This window comes from Apus apus, chromosome 6 (genome assembly GCF_020740795.1).
Source record: "Apus apus isolate bApuApu2 chromosome 6, bApuApu2.pri.cur, whole genome shotgun sequence".
In the NCBI taxonomy this organism is placed as follows: Eukaryota; Metazoa; Chordata; class Aves; order Apodiformes; family Apodidae; genus Apus; species Apus apus.
The window spans coordinates 9,984,641-10,005,223 of NC_067287.1; the positions used below are offsets into that span (position 1 = coordinate 9,984,641).

The 20,583-nt window shown below is 43.0% G+C and overlaps 2 protein-coding genes across 4 annotated transcripts; one reads left to right on the forward strand and one right to left on the reverse strand.

The window, feature by feature from the left end:
* Window positions 1–114: 114 nt before the first annotated feature.
* Window positions 115–12,205, reverse strand: PARP9 (poly(ADP-ribose) polymerase family member 9). Of its 3 annotated transcripts, none has more exons than XM_051623016.1 (10): window positions 12,108–12,205; window positions 11,580–11,619; window positions 8,914–9,749; window positions 6,681–6,905; window positions 6,373–6,591; window positions 5,119–5,194; window positions 4,283–4,657; window positions 3,367–3,515; window positions 1,787–1,961; window positions 115–996 (listed from the first exon to the last, which is right to left on the reverse strand). In XM_051623016.1, the coding sequence occupies exons 1-10, from the start codon at window positions 12,114–12,116 to the stop codon at window positions 689–691; spliced, it is 2,412 nt and encodes an 803-aa protein (XP_051478976.1). In that variant the 5' UTR covers window positions 12,117–12,205; the 3' UTR covers window positions 115–688. The 3 variants fall into 3 exon arrangements, with proteins under 3 accessions (XP_051478976.1, XP_051478977.1, XP_051478978.1); XM_051623017.1 differs by having other exon boundaries at window positions 11,580–11,622; window positions 12,108–12,184; XM_051623018.1 differs by lacking the exon at window positions 6,681–6,905.
* Window positions 12,206–12,259: 54 nt separating this feature from the next.
* On the forward strand, window positions 12,260–19,257 carry DTX3L (deltex E3 ubiquitin ligase 3L). The gene is made up of 5 exons (XM_051623019.1): window positions 12,260–12,441; window positions 12,652–12,890; window positions 14,892–16,433; window positions 17,196–17,413; window positions 18,351–19,257. Exons 1-5 carry the CDS (start codon window positions 12,267–12,269, stop codon window positions 18,418–18,420), a joined length of 2,244 nt encoding a protein of 747 aa, XP_051478979.1. The 5' UTR covers window positions 12,260–12,266; the 3' UTR covers window positions 18,421–19,257.
* The last annotated feature ends 1,326 nt before the right edge of the window (window positions 19,258–20,583 follow it).

A 20,583-nucleotide genomic window follows, 5' to 3' on the forward strand; every position in this document is an offset into this window, starting at 1 on the left:
CTACTACTATGTAGCCTTTCAAAGAGATTGAATACCACTGAGGAATCTGAAGCTTAAATACAGTCCAAGTCACGTTCTTAAGACTATATGAAATAATGACAGGTTAGCTGATGGTGCCATTCATAGTTTTTATTTTGAATACATGTATCTACAATGCTTGGAATCTCTTAATTAATAAAAACTGTAGTGCTAAGTACTGTTAAGACATCACAGAATCTTAGGGGCTGGAAGGGACCTTGAAAGATCATCTAGTCAACCCCCCTGCCAGAGCAGGATCACCTAGAGCACATCACACAGGAACATCTCCAGGCATAGACATATGTCCATAGACATCATGAAGTATTGCCTCACATTTGGGTTTCACTAACATATGCAGTATCTCAGATTAAGGAAATGTAATGGAGAATGACAGCCTACACAAACATCAAGCGTACAGTCACATGCTCAGAGCATTTTAAGCCATATAAAGTAAATAGATAAATGTTAAGCTGTTTTTATTATGCTTTCCCTCCCATTTCCATGCAGACTTACTTTATTCTACTCTCCTTAAGGTATTGACTTACTCTTTTTGTTCACAGGTATTTCACTGCACTTTGCACGAGGCACTTGGGTCACAGCATGTTAGTAGGTAGAGCATCCTCTTACAATTCAAGTACTAGACTGTGTTCTGAGGGGATCTTCGCAGTAGCTACTGTACTGATACATGCTTCTTCACTTGGGAACAAGTCAACAAGTATTGTGGAAGGGCCCCAATACTGTTGAAAATGACAAAGGTGTCAGGACAGTTTACATTATCTACCAGGCTGTCATATAACTTAATGGCATCCCCCTTCACTGCTGGTGGCATAATATAGGATGACTTGCCTTCAGTGTACAAGCCTGTTAATACATCAGCCTCAAACACATACATTTTGGAGTCTGTTTCCCATACACCTCTACCCTCAATTAGGCTTTTGGGGTTCCTTTTAAAGTAGATGCCAGCTCCATATTTTTGTTCTGGAAAAAGAAAGAAAAATTTTCTGAAGAAAAGTGCTATTACAGTATTACGTGGAAAAGTGCAAAGAAATTAAATTAGAACATCATCCTGTTGAATACTTTGAAAGTGTGAAAATGCTGCATGTACATTATAACAACAAAAAAGGCAAATCTCCACTTTTGGAGCAGTGTATTGCCTGAAATCCCAATTCCACATTTGACAAGCAAAATACCACACCCTTCACCTCTTGCAGGATGAGGCATTAAATGTTTATTCTTTCTGTTACTGAAAACTTCTGTCTACTACAGTATTTTCATGGGCACCACAACTTTCTTCTTAATGGAGTCTGCTCAGATTACCTGCCTCTGATCACATCTGATCTGAGCAGCGAGTGAGGCTGGGAGACCTTCAAGCCTCAATTCTTCCATGATTCCTTTGAACATGCTTTAAAGCACCAAGCTATTGAATACATGTTTGCAGCAAGGAAATAGGGACATTGACTTTCTTGAAAGAGTGATGCCACAAAAGAAATCTTGGCCATGGTATTATGTGTGTATTATACTAGCAATTCTGTCAACAGTGTCTGGGCTAGGCTAGAATCCAGGCTTATCCTCTCAGAGCCTTTCTGACTACAGTGTCAGGAAGGAAAACCAGGAAAACCTTACTGTTGATAAAAAAGTAAGTTCACATGACACTAAACACAAGTAAGAAACAGTTGTTGTTTAGGAATGCCATTTTCTGTGATGTTAATCCAACTTTAGCAGTTGGTCACTGTTCATTTTGATGAAAGATGCCCAAGCAAGTTATTACCTGTTGGTGGAGAATACATCCTGTGAAATCCAGTTAGGCACACTGAGGTAAAGAACTGAGGAGGAACACGCTGATACAACTTGTGGGTTATTTTGGAGGTACCATGTTTTTCTTCTGTTGTTTTTTTCATTTGTTGGAATGCAGCAGATAAAAGAGGATTATTTATCTTTTCAATCTGTAATATAAATAATAGTGTAGTATAAGCAGAGACCAATAGCCATGAAATCTATGAGGACTCTGGTTCAGGTTGTTCTTCAGTGTAAGAACCTTTAATTTAGCTTATATGCATTGACCATGTAGCAGAAAAGGTCTGTGAAGTGTGCAGATGATCCACAGAAAGAGCCATGCTGCTGTCCTATGCTTCTCATTGAAATCAGTGGGAATATATCCTAGTGTACTAATTTCCAGTACTCTGGTTGTGCTGAACAGATTGCCTATCAACCATACATGACAGTAACCTTTGTGGGTCCTTAGCTTGATCTTGTAAAGAACTGCAAGTGTCCTGTAAGGTGTGGGGAACATTAGTTCTCATTGATCAAAACTTCACAGCCCCTGGGGAAGAACAGGTCTGTAGATCAGAGAGCCTCTGCATCAGCTTGTGTGGCTGCTGCAGCCTAACAACACACACAACTTCAGGTGAACTGGCCATGCTGCAGCTCTCACTGGCACACCTGATTCTACCAGCAAGCCAGTCACAGTCCTACAGCAAAAGGCAGTACCAGGGGTTTGCAGGGTCTCCAGCCACCCAGTCATGCCAGAGTTCTGACAGCTGAGCCAAAAACAAGCAGGTGCTGAAGCCCCATCGAGCTTCTGCTTTCTTTAAAGTCATTTCACTGAGCTTATGACCAATCCTCAAGTGCAGCACTGTTTTAAATTCTGATGTAGCTTTTGCACTGAGATGCAACAAAGTCTTTAGTTCTGCAGCTCAAGAAGCACTTGTTTTCCCCTGGCTGGTACTTGCTGTTCCTTCAGTGCTAAATCCCTTCTGGTACGAAGGGCAGGCTGGCACGGGGCAGTGGGGTTTCCAGGTATCACTGTCACCACTAGGCACTCGAATCCCTGGTTCCAAACCTGTGTATTTCTCCATGTTGCACAGCCTCCTCCTCCTCCCCTTCAGTCAAGTGCTGATACCAAAGCAAGACCCCAGCTTCAACACACCACTAATCAGATTGTAATTCTGACAAATTCAGTTGCTCATTTTTGCTGTCAAGCTCACAAAAAGAAAACAGAGACACTGCATTAGTGTCCTGGAATACTGCACTCCTACTAACATACTGATCTCACATTTCTCTAGAGTACTATAAAGGAACATTTGAAGGATGAAATATGAAACGGAACATACAGTTAACTGGACTTCTCAGAATTTAACCACACTTTTTTAGTGACTCTTTGCATTATGTTGAAAGTACTTTTCATTAGGAATAAAGACTACATCTATTTTAAGGATTAGGCTGACTTGATCTTAATTTTTAAGAGCAACAGAGTGAGAGAGTTCCGCTGAATTTTTTAAGCATATGTTAAACATGTTAGTTGAAATACATTAGCTGAGATTTAGTTTTTCCATTTAATACCCTCTTTACCTTGAGAACACGAAGCCCAGCTTTTTCAAACTGTTTCTGTCTGTCTTTAAACTCCTGAAGGTGTGATTCCACCAGTGAAATCTGGATGTCTTCAATAGTAATTTTCTTGTAAAAGTGTCCTTCTGAAAGCTGACTTGCTTCTGGTTGGCCTAGATACAAATAAGGGAGTAAAATTTTTGTATCTCATAATATTTGAGGTAAAGGTAAGGAGGAGGGATCCAGCACCTTAGTTTGGTAGTTCAGTTAAGAACAAAGAATGCTAAATATTCTCTGAAGTAATGTCATAGGGTAATGTTGAGAGGGAAAATTAATAAATAATTGCTGCATTTATTAAAGAAACCACAGAGAGAGGGAACCAAAGAAAAGCAATCTCCTCCATTACATCTCTCCACAGCCTGACTTCCGTATAGTGGTATCTCTACTGAATGACTAAACATGAGGAAAAACAGATCACTGGAGCTTTCTGCAGTGCCCCAAGTTCTATCAACTGTTAATGAAAGTCACAGACTCTGCAGAACAAGGCCATCAGTGGGTCCTGCTCCAGTGGTCCAGCAGTACTGAGCAAAAGAGCTCAGCAAAGGTATGTGTTAATTAAGTGCAGATTTTATGTCTCCAGTGGCCAGGCTCTGAAATCAAGCTGTCCTGGAGGAAGCCAGAATCACAACTGGCTGTACAACAATGGCAGCCCCTGTATAAACTCTGCCCCACTGGGGATATTGCCAAGTCAGCAACCAAAACTCACAAATAGTCTTCCAAGGGGCTTGCATGTTACAAGTAGAGCAGTGTCAGTAATTAAAGCAATGCTCAGTATGTCTGTGAACTGAACGCATGTCTGTCCACTCTCAGCAATGCACAGATACACGTTGCTTCATACTTAACCTTATTTATGCACTTATTTACTTAGTGATTTACATACATATTAATTTCAGCAGTTCCTCTTGTTTGGCTGCAGTCTTGTCCTGCATACGAAGCAGTAATTTTTCAGTTGTGAGCACTGCATCAATCACAGCACGAGGAGGGCCCTGAAATTCCAGTCTTGCTTTTCCATCTCGCACTTCTTCTGACACGCACACACTAGAATGCTGCTCCTGAGATAGTTCTGCAAACTCACTCCTACCAAAGCTAAAAATGTAGTTGTTTTCAATAACAGCACAGTGACTTTCCTGAATCTGTAGCACACTTTGGATCCATGATTCTGCTGCTTCCAATGCTGTACGTGTGTTCCCTTTAAGTTCAATAGCTGGTTTGCTATTTGCAGTCTCTTCTACTCTTTGACTGCCTGACTCTGCACCTAGAAGTAAGATTTGTTTATTTAATTTTCAGTACAAGTGCACTGGAAGAGTGAAGAGCTTTCAAGGGCTGTCATAAATTCCTATATTTAACCCAAAATGTACAGTGCAAGAGACACACTTCTCTTCTGCAGAGAAGCTCAAAATAAAAATTATATGCCAGGTGGGAAGGTTTCCAGGAAAAGAAATCAACCTCACACACATGCAAAATTTATTTGCCTTCCACCAAATAACTTCCATCAAGTTAGACAACGATGAAGCTTTTCATGTTGGAAAATTTTAGAAGGGACTGCCCAGCTCCATTCCTATGAATGTAAAAAAGCAAAGTGCTCAGACATTTTTGCCTCCCCCTTTCCCAAAGACACACATCCAAGTACTAAGTTCTTTTTAAAGGAATGTCATTTCAGATTCTCAGATCTGAAGTGCTCAGTTACTTGATATGCCCCTTCTGTTAATTACTTACTCAAGTGATCACTTGTCTTGTAAGATGTCATTTCTTCCAGTTTTTGTGCTGCTGAATTAAACGCTCTCTGGAAAAACTGGAATGAGAAAAGTTCAGGAACAGTTTGCAGTATCTTTTGTCAAAAATGCAATTAATCTCTTGAAAACTCTATTAGATAAGCAGTTTACAGCTGTAGTTACACCACCACCCCCCAAATTCTGAAATGGTTTGACAGCTGACATTTGTCAGCTTTTCCCAAAATTTTATTCCTAACAATAATAAATGCATTCCTGTTCTTCTACATCTCCTAAGGTAAGAACTCATGGAAACTCAGTTGATAAAGGTGTTCATTTCTTGCAGTTTAATGCTGATGAACCCTTACTCAGTTTTAAACTCCAGACTATTCTGCCTTTGCCCCAAGGCTCTTAATGATGGCACATGGAAAGCCTCAAGAGAAGAGCAACTCTGCTAGGCAGTGGATTTGGCATCTGACAAATTGCCTTTCCTTCTTTTTTTTAATCAAAGTTTCTGCTGCATTCCAATTATCAAGGGATTAAGTGATGACCACATAAGTGACATACAGCTTCCTCTAGAGTTTATGGGACTGTTACAGAACACAGCTCTGAGCTTAGAAACATGGAATGGTTTGGGTTGGAAGGGACCTTCAAGATCATCTAGTTCCACCCCTCCTCCACCTAGTTCTTGCACTTGTTGAAACAATGGATGGTTGAAGTTAAACGGGAAGAAAAGCAAACTCTGTATTTTACAACAGATGGCTATCTAAAATAATTGCTTATTAATCACATCACCCACATATTCAAAAGGTGGAAAGTGGCAGACTGCAGTTGAAATTATCCACTGCCTGTTTCCCTTCTATCATGTTAGGTCATATAATGTGTTGATAGTGTTTTGCTCTACGAACTTCCTACCAAAAAATCGGTTAAAGAAGTTTTCTGAGGAGGAGTAAGTTTACTCCCTAATGAGTTAAGAGTAGACTTTTCTTATAAATCCACTGACAATCATGAGCATTTCAGAGCTCTCTTCCCTTGTTATCAGACCACAGGGTGAAGACTTCTGGTTTAGGGAAGAGAAAATAAAGATTTGTATAGATTAATAATACCTGTTAATGAAACAAATAGTTTTATGACGGGGACCTGCCATGCTGCTCATAAGTGCTATAAGTACAGAATTCAAATTATCTTAATTTGTAGTCATATATGGGAAGATTTTACATGTTGGGTTTTCCTTACTGGTAGCTAACAACAGATTTGTTACCTGATAGGTATTGTCGTCCTTTGGGCAAATGACAAACTGCGTATTCATCTCCATCTCAGGGTGTGCCCTGGCAAAATTTAAAACCTCTTCAACCATGACCTCTGCCACTATCTCAGCAGGCAACGTTTCTGACCAAATCCCCATTGCTGGGAAAGAAACGGAGGAACGTTTGGATTCCCTTAAATAATCAAGGCACATTTTCATTGCAACTTTTAATTCCTGCAGGAAAAAAACCACAGTATTTTAGTCCTAACATCACCCAACATGAAAATGAAAATGCATTAAAATCCAATCTAACTGATCATCACCTCGTACACTAACACTCTGTGGTGGTATTGCCATACAGTGTGCAGCACCACATCACAGGGCAGATTAAACCCTTTGGTTATTATGAGCGCCTTATAAAGCGTAGAGTGTCTAAAAGCAGTGTTGAGTGCATCCTGAAGAGCTGAACCTGCTTTCTCCAGCAGTCCTCTTGAAACTGGAGGGTAGCCTTTGCCATCCACATGCACAGAATTAACAACAGCTCTGGTCTGGAAGGAAAGAGTGCAAAATTTCAGTACACTTCAAGGTTACTGTTTGCAGGCTTTGCTGCTATAGAGAACACACTTTCTAGGAAAAATTCCTTTAAAAAAGCCTTGGCTGCCTCGGATCACCTGTGCAAAAGGTTCTCTTACTCCCAAGGGCAGCACTGGAACACATCAAGATGTGCACCTTCTGGAGGCAGTAAATGCACACCTTTTTTTTCAGAAGCCAACAGTGTGCATGAGACTTGTTCAAGTCACCAGAGGGTATTCAACAGAATTATTACCACACCTATAGAAAGGACCCATACACACCTCATCAACTGCAATTCTGCAGCTAATTATCAATGAGCAGGAGAGAACTATGGCTATGTCTGTTATCCCAGCCTGAGCAGATGCTCCCCATAAGGGTAGCAGGCTTGTCACCAAGCTAGCGGGGTCACTGGACACAGGGGAACTGTAAAGCAACAGCTGCTTCCATTTCCCAGCAGACTCCTGTAGTAGGTCTTTTGTATTTTCTGTATATTCTGTACTGTGTACAGCTCTGGAGCCCTCAGCACAGGAAAGACATGGAGCTGTTGGAGTGGATCCAGAGAAGGACCGGGAAGATGATCCAAGGGCTGGAGCACCTCTGCTATGAAGACAGGCTGAGAGAGTTGGGGCTGCTCAGCCTGAAGAGGAGAAGGCTCTGGGGAGACCTTATAGTGGCCTTCCAGTACTTGAAGTGATTACAGGAAAGCTGGGGAGGGACTTTTCACCAGAGAGGGCAGGGATAGGACAAAGGGTAATGGTTTTAAACTGAAAGAGGGGAGATTTAGGTTAGACATCAGAAGGAAATTCTTCCCCATGAAGGTAGTAAGGTGCTGGAATAGGTTGCCCAGGGAGGTTGTGGCTGCTCCTCCCTGGGGGTGTTCCAGGCCAGGTTGGATGAGGCTTGTGCAGTCTGGTCTGTCTAGTGGGAGGTGTCCCTGCTCATGGCAGAGGGGTTGGAACCGGATGATCTCTAAGGTCCTTTCCAACTTTAACCATTCTATGATTTAAAATTCAATTTGTCAAATGCAAAAAAAATAAATATTTTGCAGATTGCTGACCACAGCACTAACTGTTGTAGCTGCAACTGTTGAAGGTTATCTAAAGATACAAGACCTTGGAGCTTATTTTCCTCACAGTCCCGAAGGCACGCTGTATCTTCCAGTGCTGTAAAACTGGTTAATAAAACTCCCCAAAATGTCAACTTTGCAATCCTTTGCTCTCATGTAAAAAAAACCCAACAAAACAATAAAATAAAATGAAACACAAAGAAAAAATAACTTCTTATTCAATTCATACACTTATTTAAAATAAGTGTTACGAATTTTTTTAAGATACAGCAGTTGCTAACAGGAAATGCAATTCCTGTCATGTAGCTTCCAGGCTAAGATTGTTCCAGTTCCAGATCTGTTGGATTACTATAACTAAGCTCATATATTTTGCATTAGATTTTCTAGCTAAAAAGTTAAACAAATCAATTTAAATGATGCACTGTCTTTTAACATTACATGCACAGATAAGGTGCACATCATCTGTGTAAGTTATTTTCAGCTGTTTCAGTTTGCTGAGTAACTCCAGTAGTGGCACCTAGGAGAACATAAATTATAGAGGAAAAAAGCAAGGCAAAAAATAAGAGTAGATTTCTAGGGAACGTGTGATAAAATGTGAACTCCCATGATGTTGTAATAAGAAGTTAAACGTTAACATAGGGATATGTTATAATTAATCATGCAGTCTTTAGCTGCTTCCTATTATACCAGCATGTATATTAAGAAAACCAAAACAAACCCATAATGTTTAATACCCATTTAGAAAAAAAAACAAACTCCTTGCCACTATAATTTATTTACTATTTGTAAGTTCTCATCAGGCTGAGAAGAAAACTACTTAGTGGACTGATACAACTTGTGTCCTGAATTCTTGGGCTCCACATCCTGCAAAGACCTGGGGGCAACTCCAGGTTGAGCAGGTGACAGGACAGACTTACCTTCTGCTCTTCAAGGGCTCCTTTTACGATGCGCAAGCGAAAGCCTTTATATTTGATGAAAGTTGATGAAAGCTGGCTGGGTGAAGCTGGAAGAGTTTCCTGACATGAGTTGGTACCACCCAGAAACTTTTCACACGCCTTCTTCATTTCTGCAACTGTAGGCTGAAGAAGGTTCACCAGGCGGATTTCCCTCAGACAGCTTGATGGATTTGCCTCAACAAATTCCTTTATAGCCATTACAATCACTTGAGCACACAAACTAAGTGGGAAGCCAAAAATACCTGAACTCACTGCTGGGATGGCAACAGACTTTATACGATGTTCTGGATCGCTAACATACTGCAGAACATTCCTAATAGCTTCCTGAAGCAGGCTACAACATTTTTCCTTTTCATAAACATTCCACCTTGGACCAACTGCATGAATAATTTTCTTGCAAGGCAGCCTCCCTCCATCTGTCACTGCTATTTTGCCAGTTTTGAGTTGTCCATGCTTTAGAATATAACACTTGCTTTGCTCTAGTATTTCTGGCCCTCCAGCACTGACAAGGGCTAAAGCAAGGCCCCCGCTGTGACACAGGTGTTCGTTGGCTGCATTCACCAAAGCATCTACCTTGTGTCTTGTGAGATCATCCTTACAAACACAAATGTCAACTCCCTCCTTTATTTTTTTCCTGTATACTTCAACAGTGCAATTTGTACTTTTGAAGATCAACTGACAAGCAAACTTTTTGAAAATGAGATTACTTAGACAGTCCTCTCTTTTCTTAAGAACTTCATAGGCATCTTTAGTGATGGGGATCATCAAGCTGTCCTCATCCATTACCATGGTTGGCCCTAGGATACAGAATAATAAAAAGTGAAATCCAAAGTCCTACTGGCAAAACATTGCCTTTTATACAGAAGTGTGGTTTATAGCTCCCAATTTTATTCTACTGTTATTACTTACTGGTATTTTTTAGCATATTCTGATCTTCTCTCTCCTTTCCATAGATTTAGAAAGCACAACTAAGCAAAGAAATCAAGAAATCTAGGCCTCAAGTGCATAGCATTATTCTGTTCAAATCAACCTCCCCACCTAATAGATCCTCTCCCACCTTTCCTCAAGATCTTCTTCTCTTTCCTTCCAATGCCTTATGAATCACAGCAGTGTGAGTTGCAGAAAAGTGGAAAGTTCAGGTGTGCTTTCTCAGCTTAACATATTTGGATTCTGAGAAACAGCCTTACATTGTTCACTGTTTCCTGTAAGCCTGTGGATACTTCCAGTTTCTCTTCTCAATCAGCAACCAACCCCCTTCCTGTGACTGAGCAGAGGCAGGCATGGGAGTGGCCATGGTCCTCAGAGAGGCAACATGCCCTCCTCTGAAACGGTCTGTCTACAAGGTTCTCTTTTTGTGACCCAGCAGCTGCCAGACCTGGTGAAACATGCCCTGAGCCCCCAAAATGCCTGCTCAGATATCTTTTCCATATAAGTGGCTGACCTTATTCTTCCTCCAAAGGCCCTAAAAGATAACAACAGCATCACTGAGCCTGTGGTGATTTGAGGGTTTGGGTTTGCCTTACTGTTTACCCTGAGGAGGACGCTTGGTCAAGATGCATGTCCTCCTGCCAGTTGTTTTTTCCTCTCTCTTTTCTTTCTCTCTCTCTTTCCTACTGTTTATCCTCCCCACCATTAGGCTGACACAACCATTGTCAGGGACATATTCTTAAATGAATCCATGAATTAATCTGAATTAAAAAAAAAAACAAATAGCCTTCACCACGAACCTTAATTTTATTGAAAGCACTAGCCTGACAGACTGATGCAGCAGCACAACTGAATGAACTGCCACTAGAACTCCAGCTGAGAAAGCAAATGTGAAAAGCCACACCGTAATCAGGGCTTCAGAATGCTTGTAAAAGCAGAAAATGCTACTTCTCCTCCTCTGAGCTTCCTGTGCTGCAAAGGCTGGAGGCTGCCCCTGCCCTCTCCAGGCCATTCTGAACATTTTGTCACGAATCTCCAGCAAGGTCCAAAGGTGAGACCCCCACGCCCCTGCAGGGTCAGTGACTCCCAGCTGCACCCACAGAGGAGCGTCTGCAGACACACTCATTCAACTGTGGCACAGGGATCTTAGACTGAACTTTGTCCCTAATTCCGTGGCTCTTCCTGGGTCTGCACTTAAAGCTAGTTCTTTCCTTGCATGGAACTTAAGAATTCAGAAGGGCTTTTCAAACCACATTTTTTAGGGAACGAAAATAATGGTAAAGAGTAGGGCAGTTTGTATATGATCACTATGGCAATACAGCCCTCTCTTGGCAGATGTCAGCACTGCTATACGCAGCAGTTCTGTTAATTAGTGTAAATCAATTTGTACGACTTTAATCAAACTTTCCTCCAGGGTATGCTACCTGCTTGTAAAAAAGAGCCTTAGCGTTTTGCACTTACAAAGCACACACACTGCTTCATCAGAACACTTCTGAGCTCCTACTTTTAGGCACAGAAAATGCAAGCGAATCCCGCTGAAGTCATGGATAATCATGTTGATTCGTAACCACGTCTAATTGATACATTTCGGGTCGCTGCTGGCTCTTCCACGCTGACGTTTCCAGCCTGCTGGCTGCGGCTGGCAATGTTAAACTGCAACCCAGGAACACCCCGTGCAGACGGATAAACGAGGGGCTTACCTAAAGCGCTGTTGTCTTTCGAGGTCCGTGCCAGGTAACTCTACTTAAAAACAAACAAACACACACATAAACAAAACAACAAAAAAAACAAACCCACCAAACACAACCAAAAATCAACCAGCAAAAAGCAGACGCAGGAAAGAGACAACAGATGTTCCTGTTCGCCGGGCCACGTTCCGACAGGAGCAGCTCTGCCGTAAGGAAAACCGGCAGCAGCCCCTTTTCCAACGCTCCTAGGAAGTTTCCCGACATTTAAAGTCGCGATTCAGAGCGGAAAGGACGGCGAGGGCACCGTGAAGCCACCCACCGCTGCCGCCAGCCCAGCTGCCCGGCCGCGACGTGTTAACCCCACCCGCAGGACCCGGGCAGAAAACAGCTCTTTTTTGCCCCCCCTCTTTGTGGCCCCCAGTGCCTCCACGCCCTGGCCGGCGGGTGCGTGAGGCCCCGCAGGGCCCGTCCCGGGCGCTTCCAGCCACCGCTCCCGCAGCGGGGTCCGGCCCCGCGCCAGCCCCGGCCCCGCCGCCTCACCTGGACCATCCCCAGGAACCGGCGCGGCTGCCCGCGGCCCCGTCCCGCTGCGGGAAGCGATCCCTGTCTCCCTCACGTAAGCGGCGGGAGCGGGAGCGGCGCCAGGGGCGGGGAAGCGGAGCCCCGAGGAGGAAGCGAAAGCGAAAGCGGGCGGCGGCCATGGCGGCGGGAGCGCTGCTGGTGCGGCTCAGCCCCGCGCCCGCGGCCGGCGAGAAGGCGCGGCTGAAGCTGCTCCGCTACTTCCAGTCAGCCCGGCGCTCGGGGGGCGGCGAGTGCGAGGTGCGGCCCGGGTCCGGGCCCGGCACCTTCTGGGTGCACTTCCAGCAGGAGCAAGGTACGGGGCAGACGGGGCCGGGCCGGGCCGGGCCGGACGGCTCGGCAGCCCGCGGGGTCCCGCAGCCTTGCGAGGGGGCGGGAATGGCCGCCCAGGGCAGCGGGTGCCTCCGGTGCCGCGGGGCAGGGCGCGGGCAGGCGGCCTGGGCGGCCGCTTGTAGCTGTCAAGCGTTCGGGTCACTGGAGCAGCCCGTCCCCACGTTCCTTGCAGTGAAGAAGAACGTGGAATCCCGCACAGATCACGCCCTCGAAATCGATGGCAGACACCTGAAGATAGTCATGCTGCTGGGACAGGAGGACCTGAGCAAGAGCCCGCTTGCAGAGCAGGCTTCCCCCAGCTCTGCCCTCCCGCCCGGCTCTGCCCTCCCGCCCAGCTCTGCCCCACCTCGGCGGGAGCAGCAGGCAGCCCAAGGCCACGGAGTCTCGGCAGAAGACATCCTTACCGGAAAGGTACGTCAGGAAGAGCAGTAACCAGCAGCGTCACGACCTGCCCAGCACGTAGTTCCACACGTCCTGTGCCTTGTTTCATGTTGCACTTCAATACTTCATGCCAAGCAAGTGTCAGTTATGTTCTCTTAGTCAGTAAAGAGGGGGGCAGGGGGTGACTTCTGAGTGCTGGAGCACAGGTCATCCACACACTGTTGACAGGGACCATGTTAACATCCTGACCTTGCTTTTGCTAGGAAAGGTTGGACCAGGTCATCTTGAGGTCCCTTCCAACCTGATATTCTATGATTCTGTGTTCTCCAGCATGGCTTTGGCCTGTGCCAACCAGTGCTCCCCACAGCAGCACCCTGGCAGGTTTTGGGGGAGAATCTGCACCAAGGACTGCTCCGAAAAGGTGGAAGTTCTATGAGAGTCGGATCCTTTCCTGCTATGCAGACTTCTAACACTATTTCAGCATGGTTTGCACCTTCCAGCAGCCCTAATTACTTTCATCCCTTACATCAGTGTTAAAAAAGCACATTTCAATGGGCACAGCAAACTATTTCAGACACTTGGAACTTAAGCTTACTCAGGGAAGAAGAGATCAACCGTGTGTTAGGGATGTGGGGTAGGGGCCAGGCTATATGTTACATGATGTGGCTGACACCGAGGCAGATATCTGGCCCAGAGGGTTTACCCTCTTTTCCACAGTAGCATAGATGCAGCTTCTGAGGTACTTTGTGTGCTAACATAGTGGTAAAGTGACATCTCTAGTGGCGTGCTGCAAATTTCCCTATCCTTTTGTCTGTGCAAAGTAGAGATGTGAACATGTTCATTACTGTTTTTCAGAATCCTGTTTTCTGCTTTAACCCCGAGTTACTGAAGTATAACTTTTGGGATTTCTTTTAACAGAAAGATAGTAGGAGAAAACTAGAAAGTCTAATATAATTAAAGAACAACGTAATTTAACTTAAATGAGCTGTTAAATCATGTGTTTCTGTCACCCAATACTAAGGGGACAGACAGGTTCTTTTGGGGAACCTTGGCAGCATGATGATGGCACGAAGCTGTAGTTACAATTTAAGCTTTATTTATTCTCTAACAGGGTTTTATGGTTAGCATAGCATGGAATTACTGATCAGAACAGCACAGGATTTCTATGAGCAGAATCAGTGTGATACAGTTTTATTAAACAGCTTCTGTTTTCTAATCACATGGATCCTCTGCAGATCATGTCAAATCTTAATAATTGGCTTGCTGTATCAATGTAACAGTCATAACTTAGACTCAAAACCCACATAAAATAATACAAGTCATTCACTGAGGTCTCAGAGGAAGCGGAGGACAGTGGAGTTGTCCCTAGGCACTGCAAAATCATGGGTCTCACTGTCCAGCAGCAGCTGCCATCCACATTCCCACTTAGGACTTTAACTGCTTGATTTTTTTTGGACAGTGCTCTGTGGGCTTATTACATGTCTCTGTTCTGTGCCGGGGTCATCACCAACTGGTTGGCAGGCTGCCTGGGACCTTCAAGGCCAATAAGGAGGGGAGTAACTGGTCTGGTACCCAGGAACCTTGAGAACGACAGGGAGGGGAAAAATAAATCTGTTTTGGTGCACAGGACCTTGAGGGCCTGATAATGAGAGGAAAAGGGACTCGTACATGAGCAGCTTGGTCTCAGAGAACAGCTCTTAGCTTTATGACACGGTGTTAGTTAAGATAAGCACATTACCAGAGGTCAGGAGCAGGGAGTGCTGGTCACAGTCTCGGTTCAAGTAGCAAAGTTATTGTCTTTGTTCCTGCTGATGACCTGAACAGATTTAGTTTTTGCTACTGACTTAGAAGCAGCCTGCTTAACTTAGGTATCTGTAATGTCAGTATACATGGCATAAAAGAAACAGGGTGTAGAGTTGTGTCTGCAGTAATCTGGCCCTGCTGGGAGGTATGGGGCTTTTTCTTTTCTCAAAATACAGAAGCAGTAGGCTTAGAAAAAACAAATACTGATGTCTTCTTGTCTCTCTTTAGATATTTCTCACAGTATCTGCAACTTTGAATACCAGTATGTTCACTGAAAGGCAAAGGGAGAAAATTACCACTCTATGTCCAAATTTAAAAAGAGAAGGAAATCCTGATATTGATGGCTTTGAGAAATTGACAGGAGATTTTATGGATATTGAAAAGGCTTATCACTACTTTAAGGATATCCTTGCAGACAATGACTCAAACCATGATTTTTCACCTTCTGAAAGTAAGAATGGTCTGGAAGATGAAAATGGTCTAAATACTGAAGAAATGAATGAGCTTGAAGTTCTGCCTGCTCTATATGAATATTTCAGTCATGCTTGCAAAGAAGAAATCAAAACACTGCAAGAACGTTTTGGAGTGTCTATAAGAGGTAAAGATCATGACAAGGGAAGCACATTAGTGTGCTTCACTCCTGTTAAAAGTTCAGCATCAATACAAAAAGCTAAAGATTTTTTTATCACAGCTTTTCAGGAACATGTAAGAGATCTGAAACAGGAAAAAATTCCCATAACAAACAGAGACACATTAAATGAGACAATAACAAAACTAAATGCTAGGTTTAGTAATCTTCTCGCCAAAGAGGAAGAGAATCAATTGCTACTCCGTGGTCCAGGGCATTTGATTTTAGATGCCAAAAAATTTCTGGACCAGGAAGGTGAAAACAGCAAAGCTGAAAAGAATATGAACATGTCATCAGATCTGTACCAATACAGGAATGGAATTGAAGTTGATGCTTCTGTGTTTAAATTGTTGGAAACAATATTAAGCAAAGACATTGAATACATTGAAGATAAATTTGGTACAGTAACAGAAAAAAAAGGCAGTTCATACGGCCAGAAGATGTTAATAACATTTAGGCCTAGGACCAAAACTTTTGATATGACTCCACATGCTGCTGAAAGTTTCATCAATGCATTTCAGAATGCCGCTGCAATGTTGAGAGAGAAACTCATCAGCCTGAGGCTTTCAGGAGATCAGGAGAAAACATTAAATATGCTACTTCATGGAAAACTATTGGAAGAGCTGCATGTAAAACTTAAGAAGGAGGACAACAAATTAATTTTAAGCGGTTTACCAAACCATCTTTATGCTGCTGAAAAGCACATTATGGACCTTCTAAACCCTGAAGACTCAATGCAGACTAAAAGCACAACACTGCTGTCCTCCAGTGTTGGCTACCAAGAAGTTACAGGAGCATCTGAGAAGAAATACAATGGCAAGCAAAAGAACAATCTTACTTTAGAAAAACAGCCTACGGCAAAGACAGATGAGGAAGACAAAGACAAGTGTCCGATTTGCATGGACAGAATTAGTAATAAAGAAACACTGAGAAAGTGTAATCATGAGTTTTGCAAAAGTTGCATCGACCTGGCCATGACTTATAAGCAGTGTTGTCCTGTTTGTAATACTCCTTATGGGCTCATAGAAGGAAACCAACCAGAGGGAACAATGTCAACTGAAACAGTGACTGATCCTCTCCCTGGTTATCCCGATTGTGGTACTATTGTGATTATATATAATATGCAAGGTGGAATTCAAACTGTGAGTACCTTTAAAGTTTCATAAAAGAGATTTTCCCCACATCAAAACCAATATTGAATATAAAATTAATTTTCCATTATTTTAATGCATGTCAAAAATAGACATTTCTTTGTTCTATACAAATCTTGCAAGTATTTAATTCAATATTTTTTGAGTGCAATTACGTAATATAGTAGGAATGAAGTAATCAGATGGTAGCTCTCCATTTTATATACACCAGGTGCATATAAATATGCACCAGGACAGAGCTACCTGATTTTAATTTGTACACTGGGCATAACTGAACTGAAATCTATGGAGTGATATCATGTAAACAAAGTTATCCAAGTGTAATGAAGATTCTCTGAGGTGTTCTCTTAGCTGCCAACACCAATGGACAAAAATGAATAGCAGGCTGGCTTGTGAGCTTTCCAGGTGAGAAATCAGCTTCTGTTCTGTGCTGAGGGTCATAGCTAGGACTGAAAATGGGATAAATGAAAAAGTTGGGGGTGGGGTGACAGGTATTTGGGAGAGCAAAGAGGAAGAAAACAAATTTTAGAATAACAATGGAGACATGAGTGATGACAAGAAAATGTGAAGGAAACTTACATGAAATAAGTTATCTAACAAGAAAAAAACTCCTCAAAATCAGTCATCAGTCATTCTGTGTCCTTCTGCGTCAAAGACAGGCTAAAAATATTCCCAAATCTGGGGTGTGTGGTTTTCACACTTTTAAAGCATTTATGATATGCAAAGTTTTTGTTTTGTTTTTCTACAAAACAGGACAAACATCCAAACCCAGGGAGCCGTTACGCGGCAACTACTCGAGTGGCGTATTTACCTGACAATAAGGAAGGGCAAGAAATTCTGAAGCTTCTCAAAAGAGCCTTTGACCAAAAGTTGATTTTCACAGTGGGGCGCTCACGTACTACTGGTGCAGAAGGTGTCATCACATGGAATGATATTCACCACAAAACTTCTGTGCAGGGAGGACCTACCAAGTAAGTACTCTTCTCGTTACGTCATTTGATTGCTACTCAGATGTGTCAGGAAGGCTGCCCTTAGTATTTTCCACATTAGAGCTTTCAGATTTTGTGGTTTTTTGTTTGGACAGTTGGAGCAAGGATGAGCTTAGTGTTCAGTTTCCCCCTCAGGCCACTGATTTACCAGTGAGTTGTCTAAAGCACCTACTCAGTTAATAACTACTCAGATAAGAAACTACTTCTAGTACAGGACAGGACAGCAAGCTCTTGATAGCAGCTAAGGTTTGTGCTCCTGATCTCAGGATTGTCAAAAGAACAAGAAGTATCAGTTTTATTTTATCCCTCCACCTCTGCACAAATACACTCCCTAGTTAACACTTGCTTCATACACACTTTTGGTGATGTAAAAGTTAAAATCCAGAGGTGCCATTATATTTGTGTTTCAAATGCTCACCTGGATACCACCTCCGGTCTGGTTTTTAGAAAAATGCATACTCCAGCACCCTGTTATTTTCAAGTGAGACAGCAGGCAGCTTTAAACATCAAGTTCTTTGTGTCAGTTAGACTCACAGATTCATAAACTAATTTGGGTTGGAAAGGACCTTAAAGATCATCTGGTCCCAGGCCCTTGCTATGGGCAGGGACATCTCCCACTAGATCAGGTTGCTCCAAACCCCATCCAACCTGGCCTGGAACACTTCCAGGGATTAGCATGCATACATACAGAACAGACATTTTGGACAACCAAATGAATCAGTTGCTTTTTGTAAGCTTTTAGCTTTACCCTCACCTCTCCGAGCTGTAAAACAGGGTCCATTGTGTCTGTAGAGTAAGAAGACAAGTGCATACATTTTGCAAAGTGTTCTGAGAGATTTTGATGAGAAGGTTCCATAGGACTGCCAAGTGCTTCCTTCACTGCAGAAGTAGCCCAAACAATTATCGTTTCTTCTCCTAGTTTTGGTTACCCTGATCCTGATTATCTGCAGCGGGTTCGATCAGAACTGAAAGCAAGAGGAATTGAATAAGGATGTTTGTCAGCCCTCGGCTCTGAAGTGTAATAACTGAACGTGTAGCAATTCATTTACTATTCAAGCACAACGAAGAAAGAAGTTACTTTGTTCAACTGCTGTGCCTAAATCCCTTGTATTTTGCAGTCAGCTACAAAAAGTAATCTTTTTTCATCAAACCATGTATGCTCCTTTTATGGATCATTTACTTCCTTGAATAGAGTTTCCCTATATGTGTAGCCATTACAGATTGTGAGGGTGATATCAGTACTTACTGCAGTTGTCAAATATCAAGTGATATCTCTTATTTCACCAGTGAATCTGATCTGGGCTTTTTCTCATGAGTTTTCAGTCCGACCACCGAACCTGACAGATCTACTACAAGCTTTTATTTGATCAGCCACTTCCTTTAGCTTTGTGTTGTCACATCTGCCATCATGGATAGCATCCTGTAACCCATCGCTGGAAAACTTTTATTAGTTTTATTATTTCTGGGGAAAGGTCCATTTTCTCTCCCCCCAACACAAGACTAAACAAAATCCCTTTCAAGCCAGCAAAGCAAAGTAGCCCCCCGATACCGGCCCGCAACATTAGTATATAAGTATCAGCTGTGATCAGACGGTGATCTTTTTGCTTCTTTTCCTTTTCAGGATAGAAATAGCATTAGTGGTTTGGGTTTTAAACATGAAATTAGCATGGGTAATGTATGAGGGGCATGTGGATGCTGCAGTAATTTTAACCCCGCAGAAGCGCTGAATGCTCAGCCGCGTTGGAGCAGTGCCCATGGCCATCTCTGATGATGGGGTCCTGGTTCTGTGCCTCACATAGTATTTAAGCTTAAGTACAGCTTTTAAGTCAACTATAAAAGTATATTTTTTCCTGTTGCTTCCAATGTATGTTTTCAGTTGTATCACAAATACACTTTGTTGCTACTCTCACTGCCTAAATAGGCTGCTAATTAGCTTGGTCGCAATGTGAAATAAATAGTTTTAACTTAATGCAGCCATAATTTTTAGTGAGTTAAACCATTTTTGTTAGGCAATTGACTATAACTAATAAATAAAATATAAAAATACCATCTGCTCAGTTCTGCATTTTTCTGTACACGTTTTCCCTCCTGTTTTAGACACATACAGGGACTTTTTTGTCTTTAACTTAGGAGCTTCCCAGCAAAGCCATGATTTGGACCTGATGACACCTCTCTTTTGTTTTTGAGATTCCCACCGTGTGAACAGGCAGTACTATTCTACTACCTTAACTTTCAGATTTCCTAGTATTGGGCACTGTTTGGTTTCCATGTGGGGTCGAATGACTTTCCTGCTGCGGCTGGTTTTGCTGCCTCTGTTTTCACATTTCACACTATTTCATGTTTCTTCCCTTTTCTGTGCCAACCCGGGAATGTACCATTTCTGTGCAAAGACACCAACATTCTGGTGGTTTCTAAATGACCGTGATTCTCTGCACACTGAAACAAGCTATGAAGATCAAATCTCCACGTCTTGTTTTGGTCTCTCGTTTCACTTCCTGTCCCAATTAAGCCAGTTCACTGATCTCAGCAGTTCCCGTTTTAGCTGTGGCAAAGCTTGCAGGCTGAGTTCTGCAGCAGAGCCTTATTAGGTGTCCCTGGAAGCTCTCAAGCCTTTATCCTACAACCAGCCGTACAGACCTTTAGTTTCTAACCACAGATGTGCAATTTAGGAGTAAATCTGCCCGACAGGCAATCAAAGTCAGGTATTTTTGCCTGGGTTACCACAAGGGAGACAAGCATGCACCTGGGCTGACTGTTGAGAGCATTGGGGAGCAAAGTACTCATTGCCCGCTGAGAAACAAAGCAGCGATGTTCCCCTGACGTCTGCCTGTGCTTATCATATCTTTTGGTATTTGGTTATCATCTCTTTCCTCGATGGACTTTCAGTCAAGTTGGGGTGGGGGAATCTTTGTTTGGCTGTTGTTTTGCTGTCTCGTATTTGGGCACCTCAGTAGAAGAGGCAGCAAGAAGGAGCTGAAGACAGCGACGTTCAGAAGGGGAAGGCGAAGCGCTTGGTGTGAGTGGTCTCTGCTGGCTGACACGTTGGCCTGAGGAACATGTTGCACTCTGGCACAGGTGTAAAAGTGTATCTGATGGAGAATGATGGAAACGGGTAATTTCACTCCGCACCGCGACTTGGTTTGGAAGCGTAA

What these genes read in the sequence shown, in the direction of transcription:
- DTX3L (XM_051623019.1), top strand. Translation starts at nt 12,267, where the DNA reads ATGGCGGCGGGAGCGCTGCTGGTGCGGCTCAGCCCCGCGCCCGCGGCC. An exon ending in GCACTTCCAGCAGGAGCAAG is followed by an intron (nt 12,442 to 12,651) that starts GTACGGGGCAGA and finishes CGTTCCTTGCAG; the next exon opens with TGAAGAAGAACGTGGAATCC. An exon ending in TGCAAGGTGGAATTCAAACT is followed by an intron (nt 16,434 to 17,195) that starts GTGAGTACCTTT and finishes TCTACAAAACAG; the next exon opens with GACAAACATCCAAACCCAGG.
- PARP9 (XM_051623016.1), bottom strand. An exon ending in GAGCCCTTGAAGAGCAGAAG is followed by an intron (nt 6,906 to 8,913) that starts GTAAGTCTGTCC and finishes CTTTCCTTCCAG; the next exon opens with ACCAGAGCTGTTGTTAATTC. An exon ending in CAAGACAAGTGATCACTTGA is followed by an intron (nt 4,658 to 5,118) that starts GTAAGTAATTAA and finishes TCTTACTTCTAG; the next exon opens with GTGCAGAGTCAGGCAGTCAA.